At 41.4% G+C, this 27,223-nt stretch overlaps 1 protein-coding gene across 1 annotated transcript in view; it reads right to left on the reverse strand.

The window, feature by feature from the left end:
* Positions 1 to 2,656, reverse strand: part of LOC142955845 (netrin receptor UNC5D-like) — a 142,509-nt gene extending 139,853 nt beyond the window's left edge. The window contains exon 1 of the mRNA XM_076097120.1: positions 2,572 to 2,656. Coding sequence (XP_075953235.1) covers positions 2,572 to 2,656 — 85 coding nt within the window. The remainder of the gene's footprint in view (positions 1 to 2,571) is intronic.
* Between the last annotated feature and the right edge of the window lie 24,567 nt (positions 2,657 to 27,223).

The following is a 27,223-nucleotide window of genomic DNA, read 5'->3' on the forward strand; positions in this document are numbered from 1 at the left end:
ATGATATTCCACTGAACCATCAATTAAATCGAGAGAGCAATCTGCATATTAATTGATAGTAAAAATAATTGTGTGTTGCAGCCATAATCTTCTAAACGAGAGGGACATGCTTCATGTCTGTGATGTCTCTGTCCAAGCTCTCAAAATCCACACATCAAGTGTCACATTGTTTTGAGGTTGGCTTCAGTTGAAATGTGACAATTGAGCATTTTCCTGATACCATGACTTGCCCTACAAAGAAATTAATTTAGAAACACATGGCTTACGAAGCGGCGGCCCTTCACACAGATGACTCACATGTGACACACTCCACACACACACACACACACACACACACATCAACATATCCAAGCTGTGGGGCACCAGCTCACCCTTTCACTGCCAACACTGCTGCTGCTTCACTGGTCACACGCACAGCAAGCGCCTCCGTTGCGTTGGGTGCTGCCACTCAACATCTGTGGAGCCCCGTCTCCTCCCTGAACCCACCTGTGGGCGGTGCTTCTAGCTTTTCTCCTTTGGGGGCGAGCGTGTTCTCGTCACTTCGTGTTCTCTCAGTTTAAATCGACAGCTCGCAGGTGAGTGAGAGGCTCCCGTCCTTACAAGGCATGAAGAATAAATCAGGATCCCGAATAATTACCGCACATGAATTTAAACATCCGTGTGTGTGTGTGTGTGTGTGTGGCTGGATCACTCAATCCTTTTTGTCAACCATGCTCCATAACTTAGCTCTTCCTGTATGTTTTACATTATTTAGTCCATTTTTTATGGAGTCTGCCTTTTCCTCATGTCATTTCTGCATAAAGTATTTGACTGTTGACATCCATATTATTGCACAACATAAATATTGATTCCACAGCCTGGCAGAAAGCCATCGCAGACGTCAGTTTACGACAACATGTATATCTATGCGGCTTATGAAAACTACACTGTGCACGCACATTTCACTTTCTTGCACTCACAACGTTATTGTTCCTTTTTCTGCCAAGCATAGGTCACTCCTATCAAATATCATGCATCATTTTACATGGAAATGTAGGCACTGTGGAAATGCTGCTCATGTAATGTACAGTCAGTTTTCAAAAGGTCATATTTAATGCCTCTTACTTTTTTCTTTAAAAATGACAAAAATCCTCCTGATCTCTACATGCAAAGTTGCCCTGAAGATACATATGCATAATCTAATATTTATGCTATGCAAATTTCAAAAGTTGAAGCTAATTTCAGAACTTGGGATGCAAAAATGAAAACCTTGGGGCTAGTTAGCTAATTGACTTGCAAATGCATCTTTGTTTCACTGCCATGTGAGTGAAAATGGATGTCAATAGGTCAGGACAGATTCAGCAGAAGCAAAAGGGAAAAAGATTTCATGATGACCAAATAGGAAACATGTTTTAAACAATGCATAACAGCTCGGTCTCCTCTCAGGCCCACCTCACCTACTCATCAGATAAACAAATCACCAATGTGTGCATTAAAAACACTCATGATGAAAGTGGTAGTTGGGTATCCGACAACTTGTATACCCACTGGATGATATTTTTTGCACACGGCTGGGGAATTAAAAACAAAAAAAGGCAATCACAACATTCAAGATGCAAGTATAAACATTTAACGACTATATGTATATTGTACATAGTCGTTAAATGTTTATACTTGCATCTGTTCTACTTTTTTGTTGTCCTTGTTTTATTTTTTCTTGTTTATTTGTAAACTTGTGTATGTACGTTGAGAGCAAAGTGAAATTCCTTGTACGCGTACACGCATACATGGCCAATAAAGCTGATTGTGAACCAAATACCATGTAGACGTTTCAGAAGTGACCACACAAGCCCTCAGTCATCTCCATTTAAATCTTGGGAATACGCTGCATTATGACTGAGACGACATAGCTTAGCTTAAAGAAGGGAGACCATGTTCTTCAATGCCACTGATATCTCCTCTACAGGAAACCTCTCAATGAACCAGTTCATATAGTTAGTTAATGAGACCCTCCATCCTCAGCATGTGTTTGCTTCTGCAGCCAAAGAAATTATAATTAAATGTGTCAAAAAAAAAAAAAGGATGTCAAACTTGTCACAGAGATGAATAGTGAAACATTAGTGGCACAGCGGGCTATGGTTACGATATGGAATGATACCATCTCCCTTTGCATTACAGTGGGAACGTGGCAAAAGGGCAGCAGAGCGGATATGATCGGAGCTCTCGACGTTATCTGAGCAAAAACGTCTGTGATTTGCTTAATCTCAGCGCGACACACGAAACTCTGCACAGTTTTAACTTAACCTAAAAACAAAACATTACTCAAGTGCTGCAAAGCCAAATCAAAACTTGTCAGAATTTGAATGCATGCTTAAAAACAATGTCTGGGCTTCTTTGAATACGCACACACACACACACACACACACACACACACACATTGTTGGAATATCACTTTTCAGAACCCAAACACACTAAAAACCACAGCTCTCTGTCGAGGCTCACACGGCTTTTTCTCTCTCGAGTTTATTCTCAAAGACCTCCCCCATGGGATACAAACATTCAGCTCAAAGAGAGTGTCTGTGCTGCGCTTACCTCTCGCTAACGTGGCCGGGACTCGCGAGCCGAGGAGCACGAGGATGCCAAAACTCAGGTAGCATCCTCCCGAAAACTGTCCCATCACTGCTCTGCGTGTCTCCCTCCCCGTCGGGTCTGGGGGCACCGGACTCGGGTCTCCAGCATTTGTCGTCTGCTGGTCAGGTGCCTCCACACGCGCGGTCCCGCGCCCCGACGGACGCCACCACCCCCCCCCTCACCACCTCCGGTCCAGGTGTTTGGCACGTTAGTGTCCGCCACTGAGAGCCGTCAACCTCGCGGAATCGCAGTGCGGAAGGAAGCGATGGAAAGTGGCGCAGAGCTTTCAGAGCAGTCCGCACTCTGCCGCGCGAGGAGAGGGGAATAATTAGACAGGGCGCGCGCGAGCCAACTGCTTTTGGGTTTTTGGAAGGGAGAGAGAGAGAGAGCGCGAGAGAGTGAGATGGGTCTCGTCCAAACCCCTGTGGACCTGTTGAGGAATTACAAAGGTGTGTGTGTGTGTGTGTGTGTGTATGTGCGCACGTGCCTCGTTTGTGCGATAAACAACAGCTTTCAATTATCTCCCTCCCCGTTGTTGTTTTTTCCCAGCTACACCCCGAGCCTGTTTTCTAGACTGCAATGTGGTCCTTGAAATCGGCACCACTGCGTTGGAGCTCTCGCCAGTGGCGTTGTCTGGAAAATTACCTTTTCACTAATGAATGCCCATGTTCAGCCTATGAGCATATGGCCATGTGATTGGTGTCCAATTGCCAATTAAGCGGGGAGAAGCTCATTTAAGTCAGGCTACCTCTCTCCGAATGTCCCCTTTTCAGATGATTTCAATCACATTTGGTCTCTTTATTGGAGTGATCAGCCTGGAGAGGTACATAAGCAGAGGTGGACGAGATATTTAGATCATTTTCTTGAGTAAAAAGTGCATTTTCAAGTAATTACAGCATTGATATTCAGAGAAGACGTTTAGGATGTAAATATAACATTTTGGATCATTATTACTGAAGCATATAAACATCCTTGTAATTATAGGGACGGCAGGGGGTGGAAGAAATGTTCGTCTTGAATTTTAAAAAGTAACATAATTAGCTAAATTTATTTGAAGTATTAAAGTACCTACTATGCAGGCAAATTGGCTTCTGTCACATTGTGTTGTTACATCTTATAGGACAATTATTATTGATGCACATAAACAGCACATTTACATGGTGGCTGAGGTGAAGATTGTATTTGACAGACTATTAAGAGTGTTCAATTTGCTGTTAATAATGCATTGTTTTTGTTATTCTAATCATGGTGTCACAGTTGATATATATTCAGGCAACTGAGGGGGGAAGACTCAAACACGGACAAACACACACGAGGCCAGCAGGTGTGTAGGAAAGGAAATGTACCGGAGGCGATGATCAGGAACAGGCTTACAAGCTGGCAACGAGATGGCAGCCCAAACAGTCAGACGAATCCAAGAGGGCACGACTGGTGAACAGCAACAGGTGGCTGTGCACAACACTGACAGTCTGGCACTGACATGGGGAGAGGAGGCTGGTATAAGTTCTGTCAGGGCGATTGGAGAAATGAGACAAAGGTGGACGCATGGGAGTCAGGTGAATGGGACATCTGGTGGACAGGTAGAGAATGGCAGTGGTTGCAAAGCATCATGGAAATACAAAGCTAGAATGTGACTGACAGGTGGGACAGAGAGGCAGAGGTTGTAATGATAGGTTTACTTTTAATCTGAATTTGTAAAAACGGTCAAATAAATGTAACAGCGTAAAAAGTACAACGTTTCCCTCTGAAAAGTTTAAAGGGAAATACCCAGAAGAAAAGGCTCAACATTTTAACTTCCAGATTACATTCGGACATTTCTGTATTAAAAGTGAATACATGTTCTGCAAGTGTATGTTTGAATATGCAAACAAGGCCTTATCTTATCAATGTGCTGATGTAAACATTTCCAGAATAACAAACTGAACATTGGATAAAGCCAGCTTCAAATGTCTTGTTTAGTGTTTTTGTTGACGTATTAGAGTCCAAGGTTTTTACAGAGGAGGTTTTGGATGTCTCTTTTTATCACTCCATAAATCAGAAACTACGGTCCACAGCCATAAAAGGAATAAATATTGTCCAAATCAATCTGTGAATGCTGAAGTTTGGTGTGTGCAACTGCTACAGAAGTGGCTCAGAGGAAGAGAAGAAACTCATTTTGAGAATGCATGTAAAACTAACCAATAAACTAAAAGATACCACCACTAAACCTCCCCAGGTGATTACTGACAACGAGTTTTATGATATGTTGTGTTTAATTATGCAAATGTGGCATTTTATTATACTACCTTTTCGTGAATTTAAGAGAAATCTACACAAATAGACAAAGTGTCGTGAATTAAACAGCTAAATGTGTATTATGGATGTTTTCTTTCCATTAGTCTGAAAAAAAGGCATGTTATGAAAGCAAAAAGCCCCATATTGATCAGTGCATGAAAAGCAACGTTTTTGCCTGCGTCCCCCCCCCCCCTACCTAAACGGGGTACTTAGGCACAGTAATTGAGTATATGTACTAACGCTGTAAATGGTTGCGTAGTGCAATGCATGACATTTTATAAACTAATCATATCTTTTGAAAGATCATTTTTATCTGAAAGGTAACTTGTGGAGTAAAAAAGTACAATATTTCCATCAGAAATGTGCTGCAGTGAAAGTAACATTAATACTCCAGGAAAGTACCTCAAAGTCGTCCGTATTGAGCTGCTGTACTGAGAATATAGTGATGAGTCGCTGTTTTATCAACTGCCATTGAAATGTATTGAGATAACATAGCCTTCCAATAACAATATAATATTTACTTCCCCTGAATCGTTTCCACGCTCGCTTATCAGCAGTAAATGTTCGGATGTGCTGTCCTGTTCGGAATGTGTGTCTGTTCGTTTTTTATGTAAATCACTGCAGTTTGACCTTCTCTGACATAATTACCCTATTGACCAGACATTCAGTGGTTCATTTCCCACAGTTGTTGCCAGGGTTCATCCCGTCAGGCAAGGTTAACTACTTGATAATATTTCTAAAGGGAGCCATATACTGTGCATTAACTATTTTTGAGGGCCTCAAGGCTATTGAGTTTACCCGACAGACCGTGAACAATAGCAAGCCACTGAAAGTGCTCTTCTTTATTGTATGCCTGTTTTATTATTTTGGAAACATCAAGATCGTCAGCTTGAGACATTCACTTTGCTACAGTACACCGTATCTAACGCTTCCATGTCTTGAACTGATGGATTGCTACCTTGGGGGGGTCTGTGGCTCAGTGGTGAGAGCGGGTTGTCCTTGAAACACAATGGTGGCAGTTCGATCCCCGGCTCCCACTGTCTGCATGCTGAGGTGTCCTTGAGCAACACGCTGAAGTTGCATTTCATGTAGGCATATGAGTATAGACGGCATAAAAACACTCAATAATGTGTGTGTATGTGATGATAAGCCTGGGCTGATGATTGACAGCGAAAGGAAACCGACTAGATGCCCCTAGTTTGTCTCGTATTGTGTTGTATTTCCCCTAAAATGCTCAGGGAAGTGTTCAACTGCTCCATTGTGGGAAATAACGCTGAGATGCATATTAGTGGAGGACGACTACAACGGCAGCTTTTCTCACAGGACCAGAAAACATTGGCTGTGGAATAGAGCAGTTTGAGTGTAGCAGCCCAAAACAATAAAAAGCTCATCACAAAATAAATAAATAAACAAATACCCTTTTCCACGGGGACGAGATAAAAGCATGTTTTCAGCTTTTAAAGATGTATTTGCTCCATCCAGCGTACAAAGCAGACAGGGCCAAACGCTCATACTTTACTTTAGTGTTTTTTTGTTGTTGTTATTTTTAAATCCAGACTTCTTAATTTCTCAAAAAGATGTCTTTGGTTTATCGTGTCACAATTTAATGCCGGAGTTGATGGTATCTTGGTGTTAACTTTTAAACACTCCTTATGGAAATGTGTAACCTCAACATTGTACAGTTCTTCAAAATTGTATGTGCAGAAAAAAAACCACTTCATGGCCTTATTTGACAAGAAGGATAAAGGAAGCATGGTTTGCGACTTCTCATAAATAAAGACGATGCAGGGAAATTTCCTGCAAATACATGTGAATTTAAATAAACAGACATGCTTACTTCCAGATAAGATTCTATAAAGCAAAACACTCCGCAGTATTTGTTGCTGCCTTGCTTCACCTATCTGATGGAGGGTGTTGCATACATTCTCTGGTGGCAGTGTGCAAAGAACAAACAGTTTCTTGCTTTCACCACATAAAGTATTTAAAAGAACGAGGCAGAAACTTCACGGCCACCAAGCTGCAGCAGCATCGGCTCACAACAGCAATGAGTGACACAAGCACTAATAATCCACCTTATTGTCTTTGGTATATCGAATTTGGTGTGAATCATGGAGCTCCTTTTGTTTTCGTCAGTGTGTATCGCCAGTGTGTGTACGCTTGCAGGGCCTCCACTGAAGAACAGTGACTGTCACTCATTCCTCAGTCAGTCGAATCCAGAAAGCTCTGCCGATGAGAGTGATATTGGTTTTTAATCCATGCAATGTTTTGTTGACTTTGCACGTCGTTCGCAGCATCACACTCACGCTTCCCAATCACAGTGGTCCACAAAGTGTGTGTGTAGCAAGTGGAAGTTATTGGTACATTGTTGAGTGTTTGGCCACTAGTGGCACTGATTACATTTTCAAAAGTTTGATTATTTTATTCTATTTTATTATTATCTCACTGTATCTTCAGGTGTCACAGATATGCGATCTACAAAAAGACTTTTCATTAACCATAGTTTATGCATGTTCAGATATTGCAGACAGTGAGAATAAAAAACATGATGTCGAGGTTTTGCTTACTTGTCCAGCATATATATTCTTGTTTGGCGACACATCCTGTACAGCTGTATGTGTATGAACAAGATGGGGATTTTTATTTTTTGCAGACTTAAGGGTGAAAGCTGTTGTTTGTAACGTGTTGTAAAAACCGAGGCGAGAGTCAATGTAAGAGAAGAGAAGAGGAAAAGACAACTGCTTTGTCAAGCTTTCGTGAGGTAGGAAATGCATTTCACATGTTTCTTTGGGGCTTAAGGATACATACTGTGTTGGCGAGTAATGTTGAATACAAATTATGATAAAAACTCCTCAAGGTACCTTTGAGTGCATCAGTTCAGAGATGATAGACAGTTACTCATCCACCCTCCCTTACAGCTAACGTGGAGTTTAATCCAGCAACCCCCCCCCAGCCCAAAGTACCCGGGGCTCTGCAATCTTGCAACGCTTATTCATTATACCACATGTGTGTGTTGATACTGAAATAATTGGCCTCACTTTTCAATCCACCATTGTTCTTTGTTTTTTTTTTAAAGGGCGATGAGGATGTGAATAGCCAAAAGGTGCAACTATAGTACAAAAGTGTGAGAAAGTGTGAGTCAACACGACCAGCAGACGTCCTTGAGCATGCAGCCATCACTGGCCACCCAAAATATTATGCAGTTTGCTGCAGCAGAATGCGACATTAGCCGTGGACAGACACAGAGGGGCACGTTCACTGGCGCGCACACACACCGCCAATCGTATGATCCTCCTGTCGAAGATAATAACAAACACTACAATTCCTATCAAAATACACAAGTTATATTTTGAAATAATAATAAAGTAGGGCATATGATTTATTTTCTAGGTTTCTGGAGATCAACTAGAGATGCAAAGATGCAATAATCGATTCAAACATCAGATTGTCGGCTTGATCTCCATGCGTCACGGTCGCACACACGCAGGCAGTAGCGCATGCTCACAGTACAAGCTTGTTTGCGCGTCAACAAGCGGTGGTAATTCCGTGATCCGAGGCGAGGGCTGATCGCCTCCAGTGCCGTTGTGAAAGGGAGCTGCATTAGGAGGGATGCATTAGCAGTAGATGTGGTAAGGAGCTGGTCAATAACATCTTTTCATCTCTTATAAAAGCAGTTCTCCTCCCGCCAGGGCGTAATGACAGTCATGTAATGGAAAAGAGAGAGTCAACACCATGGTGCCCCCTGAGAGGCAAATCATGTTCTTGTGTAGGAGGTCCAGAGAAACCCCATATATAAATATGTGACGCCATAAATGTGAATATATGGATCTACAACACCCCATATACTCCTTTTGAGGCTACATTCACATTGAAATGCTGACTGAAAGGACTGATCCCCAGAATAATAACATGGGAAGATTCGACTGTATTATCTGTTGCACGTACTTTGTTTAATGTACTAACTGAATACAGCTGCATTCAAGTATTTATGTGGCTTTTTATACGGTCAATACAAAATTTGTCTTTTGTCAATATTGGGAATCTACGCTGACAAACATACTGACAGCTCTGTATAATCCTTTTTACGTGCCTAAATAGTGTAATTAGTTATTTATAAACTGAAATAACTGAAAGACTTCACTGATGTCCTTTTTAGGACTTGTGGCTTTCATGTACACCGCATCATCGCAGTAATTGGTTATCTCCCCCTGAAAGACTTTTGCTCTTTGTCATAGAAGAAGAAAGAACCATATGTCAGTCTACGAGCGATTGTCCTGTTCGGACTGATTACCTCATCTGAGACGTTTTGATAAATTGTGTTTTTCATTAAAACGATTGATCCAAGTTCAGTTGGTCGGGCTCATTGAAGACGGGCTGTTCAGAACAAGAGACACCTTTATAAAACAGGCCTTCGACGACCAGCTGAAAGAAAACCCAAAGATGTCACATGGGTATTGAACCTACAACCTCCAGGTTTATGACTGGTTTCTCAGCTAGCTGAGCTATCAGGAGACAGCTCACTCAGTTTTATGAAAACCTGGATAAGGGCTTGTTCAGGTTTCTGAGAGCACGATGTTTTTTTACTGACGTAAAATACTCTTTGTCCCCTGTGGGGGACAACAAGGCCACAATGAGCTTCCTCCATTGTTCGCTATCCTTGTCAACATGTTCACATCCACCTCTCAGCCGAAGTCAGGTTAATCTCGACTAGTTCGTCAGTCACAGTTCTGTGCCAGGTCATGTTTGGTCTTCAAGCTTTTCTTTTGGTCTGAAACACATGACTCAGCCATCTCAGATGCCTCTGCCTCATTTCAAGGATGTTGTTCTTGCTTTTGTTTTGTTTCATATGTAATTCCAAGGCTGTGATGTTGGCCAGAGGATGCCACGTAACCTTCACAGACATCCATTGTGTTCCATAACTGGGATACTTGTGTGCGTGTTTCTCATCCATCTCCACAACACTGCCTCCTCCACTGTACAAAGCCGTCATGTTATATTACTGTCGCTGTAGAATAACTGCTTATTACCTCTTGAGATCACAATGGCGGCGCTCTGTTTGGCCTTGCCAGAGAGCCTAGACTTGAGTGTAGGTGGCAGCAGGTATTGAAGAGTTTCTAGATGATGGTTGCCAAATGCTGTGGGACACTGCTTTTTGAGGAGATGTTGCACTGAGGTGTACTTCAATCATTCTAGCAAACACTTCCAACAATGACAAGGCCCATAAAATATCTTTTCAGATCCAATGTTGACACGGTGTGGAGACCCTGTCTAGCACAAACTGGCACAAGCTTGGTCATGTTGGGAACGGATCTCTCTTAGGCACAAAACCCCAAAAGCAGAAGCATATAGCAAACAGAGCATTAGTTATTAAATGTGACAGCCTTAAACGAAACATTGCTTTAACTCTTTTTCTAAAACAAGGTATTGCAACAGCTAGTGTAAAAATGCTGTACTGACAAAACAGCTCTGACTCTTCTGTTTATGCTAAAGGGTGAGTACAGTAGGGAGAGAGAGAACAGTCCTATTTTGATGAGGCAAACACACAGAGCACAGCAGGTTATCTGTGACCGTGGTGTCCTTATAAACACAAGGCGATGATGCTGAAGACGTGATAGAAACATTTAACCAACATGTCCTTGCTTCTCCCCGTGGTGTTCGACTGGCCTTCGGACAAAAATAATAGATAGAAAATTACACCGAGGCATTGTGTGGGAGGTTTTGCTTTTCTTGTGTGCCAAATAAACGGCTCAGTCTAATAGAGATTATACAACATCCATGGCTGAACAAAAGATTCACTTATTCACTGTTTCTCCGAACTCATGGTGAAAACACAGGCGCAAGAGGTGAAGCAGCAAAACACTACCATCAAACATGACTCATTGTTTTCTATTTCGCTGCATGGCGATGTCTATTTTTTTTAGCAAGTTGCGAAAGTGGATGTTTTGTCCGTCAGTTCGGCATGGCAGACAGACACACTGTTGCTTTGGAGAGGAAGCCAGTCAGAGGTGCAAAACAGAGCGGTAGCTTTGTGAGCAAAACACAGTGTCATAGTTTCCATCCAAAATTAAACTCAAATCTTAAAGCAAATTGATTAAAGCTACTGATTGTGTTGTCAGTTCTCCCAACATTGTAACCTTTCCTCTCTTTTTTTTGGTAATATAGGCTCTGTAACTCTGCTACTTGCCACAGTTATATTACCAAAAGCGAAATAGTTGCCATGAAAGTACCTGTTGCGTTTTTCAGGTAAGCGGGTGTGCTTTGTGCTACCGGGTTAGCTTGCTGAGCAGCGGCTCTCTCACTCGTTCTTTGGGTCAGTGGATGAGTGCTCACTGGCCATTTGTCGGCCCAAATATAGCGGTTGCCGGCGCTGCATTGGCTCATGTGTACGAAAATAGTCCCTCACAATGGCGTTGTAAGAACTACAATAGCTCCTAGTTGTTGTGGTATGGACACAATACAAATTCGGTTCTTAGAAGTATGAAAAAGTTCCTCCAGTCTGAAAATGTCTGATGTGGACCATTGTTAAGCATACTGAAAATAATCCTGGAAACAAAGCTAGCTTCCTGCGCTGTGTTGTTCGTGCATATGTCTGCTCAAATCAGAGAAAAGCCAGAAGCAGCTTGCTTTTCTGTCTTTTATTTGATTGAATAAAATCAATCAAATAAAAAAAAAAAAAATGCATTCTTGCACAGTAAACGAGTATCTAGAAAATGTCACTTTCAATGTCTGAGAGACATGTGCACAAGAAGCAGAGGTCCATGAGACTGAGTGTGTGTGGCTGTGTGTGGTATTGGAACCAGAACACACTTTGTACAAGGAGCCCATCGCCCTCGAGCAATGGGCTCCAGCCTGAGAGAGCCATCCCAGTGACAGGACTTGGGGTCCATGGAGCTAATCACACCCCTGGGACATGTTCTCAGGCAACAGTTTTTGTTGTTGGTACTTGGGGATTCTCTACACATAAGGACAAAGAGGGATAGTCTGAAGGTCTTTCTCTACCCCTGCTCATCGTCCACCTTCGTCTGGGTGCTGACTGCAGGAATTCATGTGCTGGCATGTGTGAGTAGATTAAGTTAACAGCTCTTACTTGCAAATAGTCTCACATCTCTGAACTGATTCACTAACAAATACTGAAAGCAAAGGCCCCATGAAAGCAATGTTTATACTGATCAATTGAATTCATCGCTGAAAAATCCATACTGCTGGATTCTAATTAAAGGAATAATCGCTTTGAATGAGATAAAAGTTTACAGAAGGTTTTTTTGAATGCAGTGTTTTTGCTGTTTCACATAACAACATCATCGCTATTCAACACCAAAGAAGCAGCCCCCTGGGACGTGCTCTCAGGCAACACTTTCTGTTGTTGATGCTCGGAGACAGAGAGGAATGCAGTCGGTCTGAAGGTCGTCGTCTTCCCTGCTCATTGGCTATTTTTGAACGCTGGGTGAAGCGGAACATAAATGCTAATATACAGCACTTTTGGCATGAGCACGTCTAGATTGTGGCTTTGCATTATATAACGTTCAAGGTAATTGGATGTCTGATTCAAATACAGAGCTGAGAGGAGAAGAAAAAGGCAACACATGTTTCTAAGTAATCGCATGATAATGTGATGAAGATATGTATTGTTATTTTGAATTACAGAAGTATCGATACAGACTAAAGGACTGAATGTAACCAAAAAACTCATTTTAACCACGGATGCTGAATCATCATGCATCAACTCCTGTCATTTGTGAGTGCTCTGTTATAAATGACAGCGTTTCTAGACGTGTATTACGTGGGATGCTTTTAATAAATGTATTTAATGTGAGGAGAATTAATATTAGGTGGTTTTAGATGCTAAGCACCTCATGGATCAATCACGCTGTAATCCCCAGACATATTCATTCATTTATTCCACTTCTAACATCAATAAATCCTCTGTCATGGTATATTTAATGCTAGATTTTGATATTGATACAGGCTATATATATATTTATATCTTTTTTGTTGTCAAACAGGTATGTCTGTGTTTGGTTAACCCAGTGAATTACCTGACAAGATGCAAATTAATCTCAAAATACCATACAGCAGTCATACTCGTTCATTTTTAATTATTACAGGTCTAATACAGAGACATTAAAGGGATAGCTTCCTGGATAAAAAACACTCCAATCAATTTTCCACCGGCTTTGTATCGTTGCGGTGTGGGTGGTATGTGTGCAAGGGTTGAGCGTGGAAAAACCACCCACATCGAAACGATACAAAGCCAGCTGAAAATCTGCAACGCTTCTCTTTAATTGTGTGTTCTTGTTTCACTTGCAAAAGAAAAAGCACAAAAAGTGCACATAGGTTATGATCAGGACCTCTTCACCCAGCTGAGAGATCACACTCCTAAGACCAGAGAAAAACATACCGTGTGTGCAATAATGTTACTTCCCCCTCCACTCGAGTCAGTCTGCAGCGATGTACCACTCCTTGTGTTTTATGGAAATCAAATGCCATAAATTGACTAACAGGGCTCCCCGAAAGCCTCTCCAGTAATCTTGCCCTGAAGCTTCTGACATTCACGCAAAGGTGAAGACAAACCGTCTTTGGTGATTGGTGCAATATCGCCCTAGAGGTTAGAGCAACTGCCAATCAGAGGTGTTGCGATACAGCTAGGATTCTGATCCAGAATGATTCTGTTGAGTGTGCTGGAACCAGAAGAAGAAAAACGGCTACAAGCGGCTACATCCAGTATGAGAATGAACACATGCATCATCTATTTAAAGCATATTCTGTATTTTATTTCATCGTCTTCACTATGAAAGTCTTTTGACATTTCTAAATTCATTATATATCAATGCAAGTGGAAGATGCTGCAGAAAATACCCAAATAAGTGAGGTTAATAATGCAGGATAAGAGTAAAATACCTGACATATATAATATACATTCTTGAACTTTACTTGTGTTTTCTTGCTTGTGGCAAATGAAAGATTTAAAATCTTCTGTGTTCCTGAACTCCTTCTACTCATACCAACCATTCTAATTAAATGTTGTTTTACATTCTTTTTACGTCGATGATTTAAAGAATTGAGCTCTTAACGTGTGTATGAATACAAACACGCATACATGGCACAGGCACTGAGTGAAGAGCCTCATTCATGGACTATCTACTTAATAATATACTCTTCCTAATGTACTTCAGTCTTGACATATTTGGGTAGCTGCGCGTTTGTTCGTCGAAGCGTTATAAAAGTAAACAGTGTGTAGCAATATAAAGAAACATCAAACTGGGCTCACTGCCAACCGCGCCACTGGCAGTGTACATCTGAAAACAGCATAAAGATTTCGCAGAACAAAGTTCAGATGATGCATCACATCCTCTGAGACTAATTATCTGTTTTTTTGCCTTCTTACCCACGCAACTCTCAATTTCCCCTCCTTTCAAAGCTAAACACAGTAAATTGTGTCAGGAGATGAGTCGGTTATTATGTGAGGCGAACTTTTGGTGTTTTGAAATGTAATATTTAAGAAATGTTGACTGTAAATCTACAAAGAAAAGCACGGCCTCTGTGTTGAAACATTTCTGCTCACCACATTTATTTCTATATGATGAAAGAAATATCTCTCACCTCTCGAGGTTGGATTGTGTGTTACCATGGTTTTTGTGCTGCAATCAATAGCTATGATGAAAGAAAAGTAAATTGTGGATTTAATAATGGATGCTGCATGTCTATGTCGGCTCCTCTCCTGACTCCACCACACGTTTGCTCACTGATGATAATTTAACTTGAGGTTTTTTTCTTTGAACACATGCATATTTCTGGGGTGGCAATCTGAATCACTTTACTAGCGATAGCTTTTTCATTACTCAACACATTGTTTGAGGATCTGCTCTCTTGCTCCCCCGCCCACACACACACACACACACACACACACACACTGAACCCCAGTAAAACTGCACCGCCTGCTACATTTACGCCCCATTAGTGACCTTGTCATGAATGTTAACATTTCAAAGGTACAAAAAGGCTTACACATGAACAGTATTTAAGAGGCACTCCTGAATCAAAGTTGTACAAAAATAAGACAAGTATGCAAGGTCTTAAATCAGCGCTCGACAGCTCAGGTGTTTTGCTTGTCTGCCTCTTTGATTTGTACCTCTGGGAGACGGAATGACACCCTTTACCTTCCTTCCGCCGTCGACCTTGAGCGGGAAAACCAGAGGAGGGAATGGGATTGGCTCAAGCCCAAACTTGAATAGTCATCTGTCTTCCCCAATCAGTGAGCCTTTCTCCATTAAAAGAAAGGGCAGAGCACCGAGTGAAGACACACAGGGGTGAAACGCAGGTGTCGGAGTAAAACAGAAGAGAAGCCGAAAAAAACTCTTAACGCGAAGCCTCCCCCCTTGTTGGATACAACATCCCTGGAGAGATGAATGTAAAGGCCTGAACACATGTTGAGACATGAGGTAAAGGTTGTAGCCGTCAGTGAGTGAGAGAAAGAAGTATTTTAATAAAACAGACTGAGGCTGATGAAGAAACATGCAGATTAGAGCGTTAATAGCATTTTGAGCCCAAATTCAAAATGCTCATTTATCTATTCTATCCGGGGACATCAACACAGAACAAAATGCACCACATAGAACAGATGTGGGGTTGAATCCCCTGCGGTCCTGGTAATTCTGGTTCAGTGCTAATGGGCCTATATTTTGAGGGAAATAGCTGCAGGGTTCATGCGCAACACACCTCATGGATCCATGGGCTCACTCGCTTGTTTTTTTTGTTTTTTTGCTCATCTGTTGATTTTCCTGGTGACAGTTAGCTTATCTGACCCCCAGTGGCCATGAGGAGGCATGGTTCATCGATGACACCAAATCTAATTATTCACATGCCTCCTCTGCCATGATAATGAGCTGCTCAGGGGTCTTCGGTGTGTCCTTGTTATAAATCAAAAATCAGAAAAAGAAGGATTAAGACGTAAAAAGAATGATGTTAAAAAAGTCTTGTGTCTTTTCTGGCCTGACGTGAGCTCTTGTTATACTGAATTATCCCATTTGTTTTCCTAATGTATAATAATCAACATCAATTTCTGCACATTTTTGATCCACATGCTTCCAGCTGAGCTGTATGTTTAATTCATGCAGATCACTCAAAAGCCTTTTATTTTTTTGGACTACAGCTGGTTATACAGAGACAATGACGCAACATTTCCTCAGCAGACTGGAAACATGCAAAACAAAAGGCTCCGCGCGTATGAAAGCTTCATCAAAGTGTGAAGCGTCAGACCCAATTAGCAGCTGAATGATGCAGGTGACACATTGTCTCTGATTTCACCGGGCCGCTTTGCCGTTAATAGAAAGAAATAAGAAGTAGACGAGTGACATTCAATGGAAAACTTCACAGCTTGAGCCCTTGAACAGAAACACAGTAGAATAAAATTACTTCAGATAAATAATATTCATAAGTCTCCCTCCCTGCTCTTTGTGTGCTCATATATTAATAGCAAATGGCTGCCTTGTCTATAAGAAACCAACAATATCTATTTGGAATGCTTTTGATATTTACCAAAACATGTACAAACAATGAAGCAGTCTTCAAAACAAATCAATCTGCCTCATCTGGAATAACTAGTTCCTCCTTCACTGTCAAGATGGGAAAGTTTGCAGAAATTTCTCCAGTTCCCAACTTCCTGGAAACAGACCAACCAGTAGGAGTCGCTAGTGCTTCAACAAAAGTCTAATCCTTCAATTTATTTTTCACAAATCAGGTAAATTTAACTACAGTTTGATAATGACATAGTAATAAAGTGTAACCTCATTATTGCCCTGTTATTACCATGTTATTGATAGATTTTCTGTCCTATTGAGATGTTATTTCCAAGTAATAGTCTCAAGTGTATGCTCTGCTATCACCCTAATAAAAAAGCTAATATTACCAGCATATGCTGACTGTTATTACCAAGATATAACAAGGTAATTATTTGTCTAGTTCCAAGGAATTACGCCTGTTGTTCCCAGGGAATTTACAAAGATAGTTATCTTTATTTCTAAATGTGTGTGTAAAGAATTCATAATATAGAAAAAAAAAACTATAGTATTTGAAACGTTATTTTAATGACCAGTTATGTTTGAATATCAGCACGCCAATCACGACACATCATCAGATGAAACAAACGTGTTTTGCCACTATTAGCTAGCTAACTTTCCCTCGAATGCAGCGGCACAAAATGAGTCGCCTTTTAAAAGGTTAAAATGATGTGGGACACAACCCTGCGCCAGTAAAAGCTTGATAGCATGTGGTGAGGAAATTAAATGCTGAATACATTACATTTGGATTCATAATGGCAGGCAGTGATGGGCGAGGGTAAGCAGAATATTTATTTTGGTCATTACAGCTGACAGAGGCATAACATATTTACAGCCCATACAGGTCATTCTTTCTCCTTTTTTTTCTTCATGTTTTTGTTTTCTAATTTCTTTGGAAAGGTGGTCCATGGAACTTTCTAACAGTCAGAAGTGGGTTACAAAAGGTTAGGAATCCCTTGTCCGACCGTGACAGACCAGACTAACATATTCAACTAAACAACCCCTCTGCCCCCGATCTCTCTCTGCTACGAGGGGAGGGAGAGCGGGGTGGCAGGTTAGCAAGGGGGATGCATTTTGGTCATTTTGCTAACAAGGGGGATGACATCCCTCCTCAAATCGCCTACCGTACTATTTATCTGTTCATCCCTCACCGACACCATCATAACTTTAAATACAAGTTATCACCCTCGATAAAACAACCCTTTCTTTATCCCCGACATTTGTAATCAGTCACTGTAACAAGAGCTCTGAGGAAAAGCCTTTATAACAGCAAAGTAAACGTGAACAAAGCAATCTGGTAATGTTGGTGTCAAGTCCCCTCCTTATTAAGAAATAATACAGCACACACAACAACCTTGAGAGAGCCTAACAAAAACACTCGGCCGGAGTGATGGATGAACTTGATTGCAGAGGAAGTGCACAGTATAAATGCATCCCCCACAGCTTGAAGTTATTTGCTCTAGCATTCGCTCGGTTATTCAGTCAGTCAGTAGGGGAGCCGAGGCTTAAATCAATCCATTAGATCCATCCATCATCTCAGTATCTCAGTATCTCAGTGGGAGACAAACACTGATGGATCTGCTCACATCGACTGGCGTTCCACCTTAAAAATGGGGCTTCCTCCTGTGTCTCCCGCGTGCTCCAGAGTGCAGGTTGTACAGTGAGGGAAGGGAAAAGAGAGCGTACTTGGGTTTAACTGTCTGTTCACGTCCTCCTGACACGATAAGGCGCTGCCGTGAATGTTAAAGAATGTATTTGAAAGAGGAAATACAAGATTGACACTTGTAGCAGTAAATGCCCTAATCACTCATCACGTTTCGTTGACTAGTTGACAGCGAGCATGTGACTGATCCTGTTCTAGTTCTTCCTTGAAGTGAGAACCTTCAGCCAGCATTAAAAAGACAGTATGATCGTTGAATGAACGCTTATTGAGTTGTTGAATGCATTAAATATCTATGACATGTATTTATCATTTGGTGTGCCATGTGTCAACGTTTTTTGAGGGAATTCAAATGATGGTCAAACCTCGATATGACAGAAATCTTTTACATTTTAATTTTCAGCATCTTATAATGATAATTAGAGAGAAAGGTTGAGCCAATCCTTAAAGAACAAACAGAAAAATATAAACACGTAACCAAGTAACTCCTCATAAGCAGCAGCTTTATTTCTTCTTTTTCAAACAAATACAACTGTTGACATCATTAAAAAAGTGTGTTTGACACAGAGATGGGGAGATAAAAGCAGCCGACGACAGGCATGTATAGAATGAAACAATGGGATGACAATGTGAGCAACGAGTCGGTGATATTCTGAGCAGCCAATCAAGACTGTAAAAAATGTTTGTCTCAGAGCTGTTAGTCACACCTGCTAGAAGACGATTTCAGCTCAGAAACAGACCTCCTGTTCATCCTTCCAACACAACGGGAGGGGGTTGCCTAATTAGCTCGTGTTTGTGGTTAAGTTATACTTAACTGAAATAACCTCAAATATTAAACAGCTGTGGGAACTCAAATGGACGGTCTGAAATATATTGTGCTTTGTAATATCTTGGCATCTCATGCTGCGTTCCAGACAACTCGCAACTCGAACATTTTCCGACCTCCAACTGGAAAAAAGTAAAATGGAACGCCACTCAAGTGCCTACCCGTGAACTTGGGGAAAATCCATCTACGTTAACTTCACAAAGAAGCAGCTATCTGACGTCACACAACAATGGAAGCAGTTCATAGGAAAAAGAGGAAATAAGAACACACCGTGATTGAATTATTCATCCATATTTACTTCCCAAACAAATTAATTCCATATGATATTTGTATACATGGACTAGGCAGGGTGCTGTACAACATGACGAGACTGAAAACATCGTCACACTGCAAAATGTCTTTGCCTATATCGGTGAGGAGCTCCAAAGCATATACTTGCAGTATACTGGAGACGGATGACCTCGTCCAATCAAGCATTTGTGGACATGCTGTAAGGAGGGGCCGGGAGAGGAACCAACGCTCCTGTGAATACTGAACCACCTGCTCCACCATGTGAGATACTGTCAGCACTCAGCTCGGATGCTAATCGGATATTGTAACTGCTAACTAACCTTTAAAACCTCTGCTTCATTCTCCCATCTAAAGGTCGGATGTAAGCATCGACTATTTATATTCAGAATTATCGGTGTGTGCAAGAAGAATAAGGTGAGGAAACTTAAATGTAATCTGATGTGAACTACTTTATCTGGTATCCCATACGGGTTCCCCCCCCCCCCCCCCTCCATCTTCTTTACATAGATTTGTTTCACTTGTTCACCAGCAGCAGATAAAATATGTGACCTTTTCGCTGCTCACTAGCATGCAGAGCGGGGTGGCCATTAGAAAAGTAGTTGCAGACCAGCGATAACACAGCTGTTACCAGTAGATGATGTGAGCTGAGCCAGAGGAGGATAAGGATCAGTCAGCAACGAGGCCGCCGCCTATTGCCGCTACGTTTCTGACTCTCAGCGGTCTCTCTTGGGCAGCAGCTGCAGTGGAGAAATGGATTCACTCTCAACTGACATGTGACACTGCAAAGCCATTCTGCTACCAGAGGAGGCGCACCATGGACCCCATTTACCACATGAAACATGATTCTCAGGACATTTTTTAATCAAACGAATATGATAACATTTTGTCAATAAATTGATACAACTTCATTTGATATATATTAATAAATGAAAAGCATAGCAGCCAATAGCAGATAAGACAAATCTGACAAATACTACAAAATGAAAACATGTTTATTTAAATATATAACTATAAAAATATCCTGTCACATTTTCCTTTTCATTTGACTTCAGAGGGCCAAACTGGTTGAGTCAGATCAGGCCTGAGAGCATTAATCATCCAGACATGCCATGACTAATGTTGCTGTGTTGAAGAATGCAGCATGCCACCACAACACTGCACACCTCTGTGTTTCAGACAGTACAGCCCTTTGTGTGGTTGAGGAAACAGAATATGATTTTGAGGATTGCCAAATTGTGCAGCAATGCCTCTCACCTGTTACGGGAAAGTCTGTGACCGCGTATTGTTGTTTTTGTTGAACAAGATGACAAGCCAAGGTTGCAGAGGATGGATACATTCCATTGCCTTTGAGACAAACAAAAACAAAAATCAATACATCTCGCACATACATAAAACTGTAGACCTATTATTGTAATGTATGGGTGTTAAGAAGCACAACACAGTTGCCGAGTAGCAATATTCATAATGTTGTAGACGTGGCAGATATAATTCAAATAAATGACTTCATCAAAAAGGTGGTAGAGTATACACACATCAAACAAGCTTCAGCAAAGTAATGGCTGAAACATAATGATAGATGATGAAATAAGATATACAATTAATAATTAATATAAGATATCTCAACAGCCAGCACGATGAGCGCTTGCCTATATCTGCAGTAGCAGTTTCCTCACTTTGTGTTTTTCAGTAAAAACAGTAACATCCATTGACAGCTGAGACATATCGACGTGCATGACGTGCATCCATGTATGACATGCTGTTAGGAGGAGCTGGGGAATGAACAATGGGCTTCACCTTAAAGGTGCTAAATTCTAAATTCAGAGCATTAATGTAACAGCAAACAACTGTTGGCAATGTGAAGATATAGAATGAAGTCACACTCTCTGTGTGTGTGTTGAAATGCATGCTTCTCTGTGCTTTGTTTACGTGCCTGGTCTGGTCGCGTGTGCGTATTAGTGCACGTGAGTCCCAGTGTGTGTGCCCGCTAGTCGCCGCCGCGCTGCGCTCATACCACGGTTCCCGCTGATAAAGCCCTCCCGATCCACGGCTTTTGTCGTGGAAGCGTATCGGGGGAGAGAGAAACAACAAAGGTCCCTTGCCAGACAAGTTTCAGAGATATTGGGCTTCTTGGTCAGCGTGTAAACAACCAAAGCAACATCCCAACTGTGGTTGGTAATTCTAAAAGCATGGGGAATTGCCTACTTAAATTCCAGGATAAGCAGCTGAGTTGATTTTCTCATCCATGCCAGCAGGGTGGAGCTTCAGGTGGACATCTGCTGCACCTGTTGTTATGGCTGCCCAGAACCGCCGGAAGTTCCAGCAGCCATTGGCCATCTTGGGGATGTGTTGCTGAATAGAAAAGAACCGCTTTACAAGTTATTTACGACTTTAAAGTTATTTCTGCATTCCTTGACTTTGACTTTGGATCAGTTACAACTTCCTGGGCGTGGAAGAGATTTGTATTTTGTAGACAATGTCGTGCAATAGTTAGTGCACGTGTAAAGCTGCTTGCCGTTGGGGACAGTTACAGGTTTTAAAGACTTTGATTCTAACCCCAAAACAGTCCTTGGTGCAGAGTCTGTAGCGTCTCTAATCACCCCCAGTGCTCCCTGCCTACCTTCTGTCATCAGACAAACTTGGCAGGTTTCAGGGAAGTGAGGAATGCAGAGCTCAAAGGACCGGAGCGTTCTCCGGTGAAACATCTGTTGAGATGGTTTGGAGCAATACTTTGTGTCAGATCATGTCACTGGCAATTACTGTAAATTGCATCAGTGTACTTCCGTGCAACGGTTGATATAAACTAGATCACGGCTGTGGTTGCCGGTAAAGGCAGTAAACATGATAGGCTGCTGATGGGTGATGCCACAGAATTTCCGACAGCAGAACTGTTTTAATCATTAACCTGTGAAGCTCTGGCTGCCCGGGGCTGATCCCTCGGAAAAAAAAAAGAATCAGAATTAGCTCCTCGACCATTCGGCTTATATGCATATTTCTCGTCTCATTTTGAATGATAGAATCCATTGTAAGTCATAAAAGCTCTATTACCATTCTGGACATAATGGATATAGAATAAAGGAAAATAATAGGATTTTTATCCTCGCCTCGTATAAAATCTAAATTTCAGAGGTAATATAACCGCTGGAATCTAGACCAATGGACAATTGATTCAACCGAATGTCTTTTCCTACTCCTTGACTTCAACTGTAACTAAAAATATGATGAAAATACACCAAAATACAACATCCAATCAAAGTTTTTGTCTTTCGCGTCCTGAATTGTATATTACCAAAGATTTAAAACGTTAATCTGCCAACGATTACAATTTAAACTGGATATTTGCTGTGCCACAAAGGAAAACTTGACAGGCATAGTAAAAGTAATAAAGGGGGCAGGGCTTAGGCCGTCGAGTTTAAGGGTGTATATGTATATGTAATGTTACTTATGAATAACTAAATACAGAAATTCATCATTGGAGCTTGAGCGATTTAAAGCCAATCCATTTGTGTCAGCGACAAGATGACCTCAATAACCAGGTTACTCCTCGTGTGTTATGAAAATCACACTTGCAGTCTTAATGGATACTTGAGCGCGGCTGGCAATTATTAGAAATGTATCGCACAAGCTTCATTACAGACACTTCATTAACTGCACATACTGTGCAGATCTATAGACATACCTTCCATTGAATTATTCCAGCACCATGGAGAGAGACAGACTTTATATGTATATAACTTGCTTTCATATGTAAAGATTGTTCCGTAGCAATTTCCCTCCCATTGTAACAGTGCCACTTCCTCTCATCTTCTCATTATGCCGTAACTCCATCAACGAGGCTTTTATCAGTGCTTCAGCAGCACAGGTTTCCCTGCTGCTATGACCTCCCAGTTTCCTTGTTCCACAGCACTGCATTAACCAATCCAGTTTGCCACTGCGCCTGAATTGGTTTAATTAAATCCAGGGGCCTTAACACAGTCATGAATTTCAAAGAGTGCAGGGATGCATGAACACATAAGCCAAAAAACCTACACCAGCTCGGTCCTGCCAACTAAACGTTTGATCTTCAATAGATGATATTCATGTGTTGCACACCACAGGTCCTAAAACTGAATCTCATATTCTTTAATATTCCTATTCATAAGCATGCATATTAATCATATAATTTAAATCACGGGAACTGATTTGTCTCTAATGGACTGTACAACACATCTTCATCAGCTTTCTTGATTCCTTTTCTCCTCTCAGGTGCTTAAGCTGACATGAGACTGTGTAATTAATTCACCCCGTGTACAGACGACAAGGCAATCAGTCAATGTGAAAGAAGGAAAGATTAATTCAGGCTTTTTATATTGATGACTGCCGGCTGAATATTATGTACATTAATGAAATTGTTCATAAGCACTGAGAGAGCTACAATATGATAAATGGCCGTTTCATAATGCCCATCTATAAGGCATTAAATACCGACGCTTGGGCAATGGTCCTCTGCGTCTTGAAAGCAACGCACACGGCACCCTTTTAGAGTATTTATGAGACACAACAGGCTTTCAAACACCAATGTAAACCCATCCATGTCAGTATTACACGCTCAGAGCAACGGATGTAGCGTAAACAGCAAGAAAGGCCACTATGATGGAGAGGGGGCGGTGGTGGATGGATCAAACAAACACAGGACTTTCACCCAGGGCACCAGTGTTAGCGTAACATATGTACTTATTTTGATCTTCATTTCAAGCTTAACCTGGTAGTTTTGTTGCCTAAACCTAACCGCGACGTTGTTACAAACTTTCTGCGTCAAGACACTAGAAACTTCTGCACTGCGTCTGCCCAAGCAGCAAAATATGACAAATAGGGATGAGAGCACATTGTTATTTCTCTTATGCTGGTCTTCAAAACACCAGGGAGGAGTATGTACTTTATGCACACTGTATTGAAACCTAAGCCTCACTTAATGCTGGAGTGCAAGTCGCTGTGTGTTTCCTGTGTAATCCTCTGTAAGCATTTCCTGGATCCTTAGGAAATTGCACACCTCCCTATTCTGAATTGTTGGGAGGGAAGAAGGAAAGGGAAAGAAAGAGAAACGGAGTGAATTACTGCCGAGCTGATGCTTAGTGATGCCTAACACTAATTACATTTTTGCTGCTGTTTTAATGGAGTTTACATAAAGTCTTGTGGCAACCATGTGGGGAGAAGAGGTACCTTGTTTTCATTAGATAGATCGTTGATGCAGAAAGCACCTACAGTATTTTTGTTTACAAAAATCTGTGTATTTTGCTGTATGTGGGCAAAAATCATTGGCTATGTCTGCTTGTAATGTCAATGCAAAGCCGCTGCTGGTGACATTCTCAGAATACCAGGGCCAGAATGAACGAGCACAGTGCGATGTATTGCTTTTCCACTGCGATGAACATTAACACTTTTATGAAGACCCTTTGCTCTGCAGGATGCCAGAGTGCATATTGGGGGGGGGGGGGGGGGGGGGGGGGGGGGGGGGGCGGGAGTGAGAAGCAGCTGAGATAAGGTTGATGTGTGTAATCTTCATCAAGAACTCATATGTTCTTATTTACTTCATCTTCATACGACAACGATTGACAACCTGTGTTGAAAGCCAAGACCACACTCCCTGGAATGGCCTGTCCAACACTTACAACATTTATGATCAAATACCTGCAAAAGGAATGACATTCCCATCAGCCTCAGCTGTAATGTGTCGTGATATTTCATGAATGTTAGCATGCTAACGTGTTAAACCGAGACAGTGAAAGTGATAAACATTATACATGCTGACGTTTTGTCATGTGTGTGGCTAGCCTTGCCTCCTAAAAATTAAGTTCCCATACAAGGAAACTGCCTTGTGAATAACGCCTCAAGGGAAAAGCATTTTGTTCGGTTATGACGTATCACAAATAAGGCTTTAGCTGAGTGTGTCATCAAAATGTAAGTTAATTTACATTTTAAAACTTACATCAGGAACACAGAGCTGATCTCCTCTTCATCTATTGTTATGCCTTCATGGAATTAGATTTTTCCCAGTTCTATTCCTGCTTGCACATACCTTCGTTTCATGTCTACTATAATGAATAGAAGTTTAATCGTCTTTCTGCATTAGCCATCATGCTGGTTATCCATACGTTATACATTAATGAAGGTTACGGCACCGCTGGGAGTGTGAGAGTAAGACCTTGTTGGCAGAGCAGAGCGGAATTCTTGCATTTCCACAACCCTTGACTCGAGCCTTGCATTTTTCATAAGCTGATACATATGTAGTATTCTAGTAAACTTCAGTCATGTAGATATTCATCTGTTGAAATATTCAACTATGGACATTTGATACATCTTTGAATGGCCTTGATGTTATTAATAGTTTTCTTTTTTGTCTCTACCAGAGGTGCTACATTTCATTTCACAAGATGTCAACGCAAAATGTAAATGGTAGCTACTTTATGTAGCTAAAGAAGCAATATTTAATTAACTAGTTTTGGATGTGTTCGGTCATGTCATTACCACAGATGTGTTGGATGCTATTGCTGCAAAACTTCACCTGTGGGATTTGGGCTTGAGTTTTTGCATTTTTGTGTGTGTGAGTTAATAATAACTTTTGGTAGAGCTGCTGTGACTCGGTGTCAGCTGGGATTTGGTAGATCTGAACTGTAAATCAGCCAATATCTGTCTGTTCATCACCTGAAATCACTTAAAAGTCTTCTGGTGTCAGTTAAATATATTGCTACACTCGATACCTAAAAACATATCAGTAGTACAAAGTGACACGGAGCCAAGAAGGAAGCAGACAAAGTCATTCCAGTTCTCCTCCTCTCGCAGTTCATAACAATCTATAATCTGTGACCGTTCTGATTAGACTTGGACTTATTATTATCACATAGAGCAGTATGTTACTTTCCAGAGTCAAAGCTTAGCGAGTCCCTGGGGATTTTTCTATTTACTGATCCTATCAGTAACAAGCCCTCGCAGAGCCAAGCCCCAGTGACCATGTTTATTAATAGACAGTCGACTCAACTACAAGCCAATGAACTGCAATTCCCTCAATATGTGACGGCAATTGCCAAATTGGGCTGAAAGAGAATGTGGATTGACCAGACTGCATATTCTTTTGCTCTAATTTTATTTGTCATGCACACACACAAACACACACAAACACACACACACACACACACACACACAAACATCTCTCGGCTAAAACCTTAATCACTGTTTTATTCAAGAAATGTATACAGAAGAAATGTAAAACACACATGAAGTGTATATATATATATATATATATATTAATCCTGCACTGCATGCGTCCACCCGACGATATGTGCATCTTGTTTTGATGTGTACACAGCATAATGTTGATGTTAGTCATTAATAAAAAATGGCACCATCTGCTCTGTGCCAGTGCTCCATGCAGGATGTGTCTACTCCAGTGCTGTTATGATGGACAGCTATTCAATAATCCACCTCAGAATAGGAGCATGGAGGCCGGCAGCAGAAGGGGCTTTCTCCTGCCGCGAGCTGCACAGTGACACATTATGCTCCCGCAAGATGTTGGCTGACCCTCAAATAATCAATAGTATCATAGAGGCAGGCCTCTAACATCCACTTCTGGTCTGCTCGGTATAACTTAGACTCCAATTAATCAACACAGCGGTTAATTGATTAGCCGCGATATGCTAAACAGACTGCCTGTGCTGTGGCAGTTGTTTAGAAAGGGATTTAGGGGTGGGATTCATTTGGGGAATTGACTGAATTCAAGTGCAGCTATCAGCATGTATCTCTCCATCAGTGTAGGCATCCCCGCAGTAAATCTCTTGAAATGAGCTAACAACTAGTGGCCTTCATCAGGATACATGTGTTTACCTCAACCTCAAAACAAAAACTCACAAAATCATATAAAAGGAATCATTTGTATCCAGGGATACGAAATCAGCATCTTTTCTTACAGATTATAGTGAGAGAGGAAAGACAGGCTCGGTGTATACTTTCAATGCATTTTGCTTTTGGTTGCAAAAGCAG

Source organism: Anarhichas minor, unplaced genomic scaffold (assembly GCF_050575085.1).
Source record: "Anarhichas minor isolate MPS153535 unplaced genomic scaffold, ASM5057508v1 ptg000002l, whole genome shotgun sequence".
Lineage (NCBI taxonomy): Eukaryota > Metazoa > Chordata > Actinopteri > Perciformes > Anarhichadidae > Anarhichas > Anarhichas minor.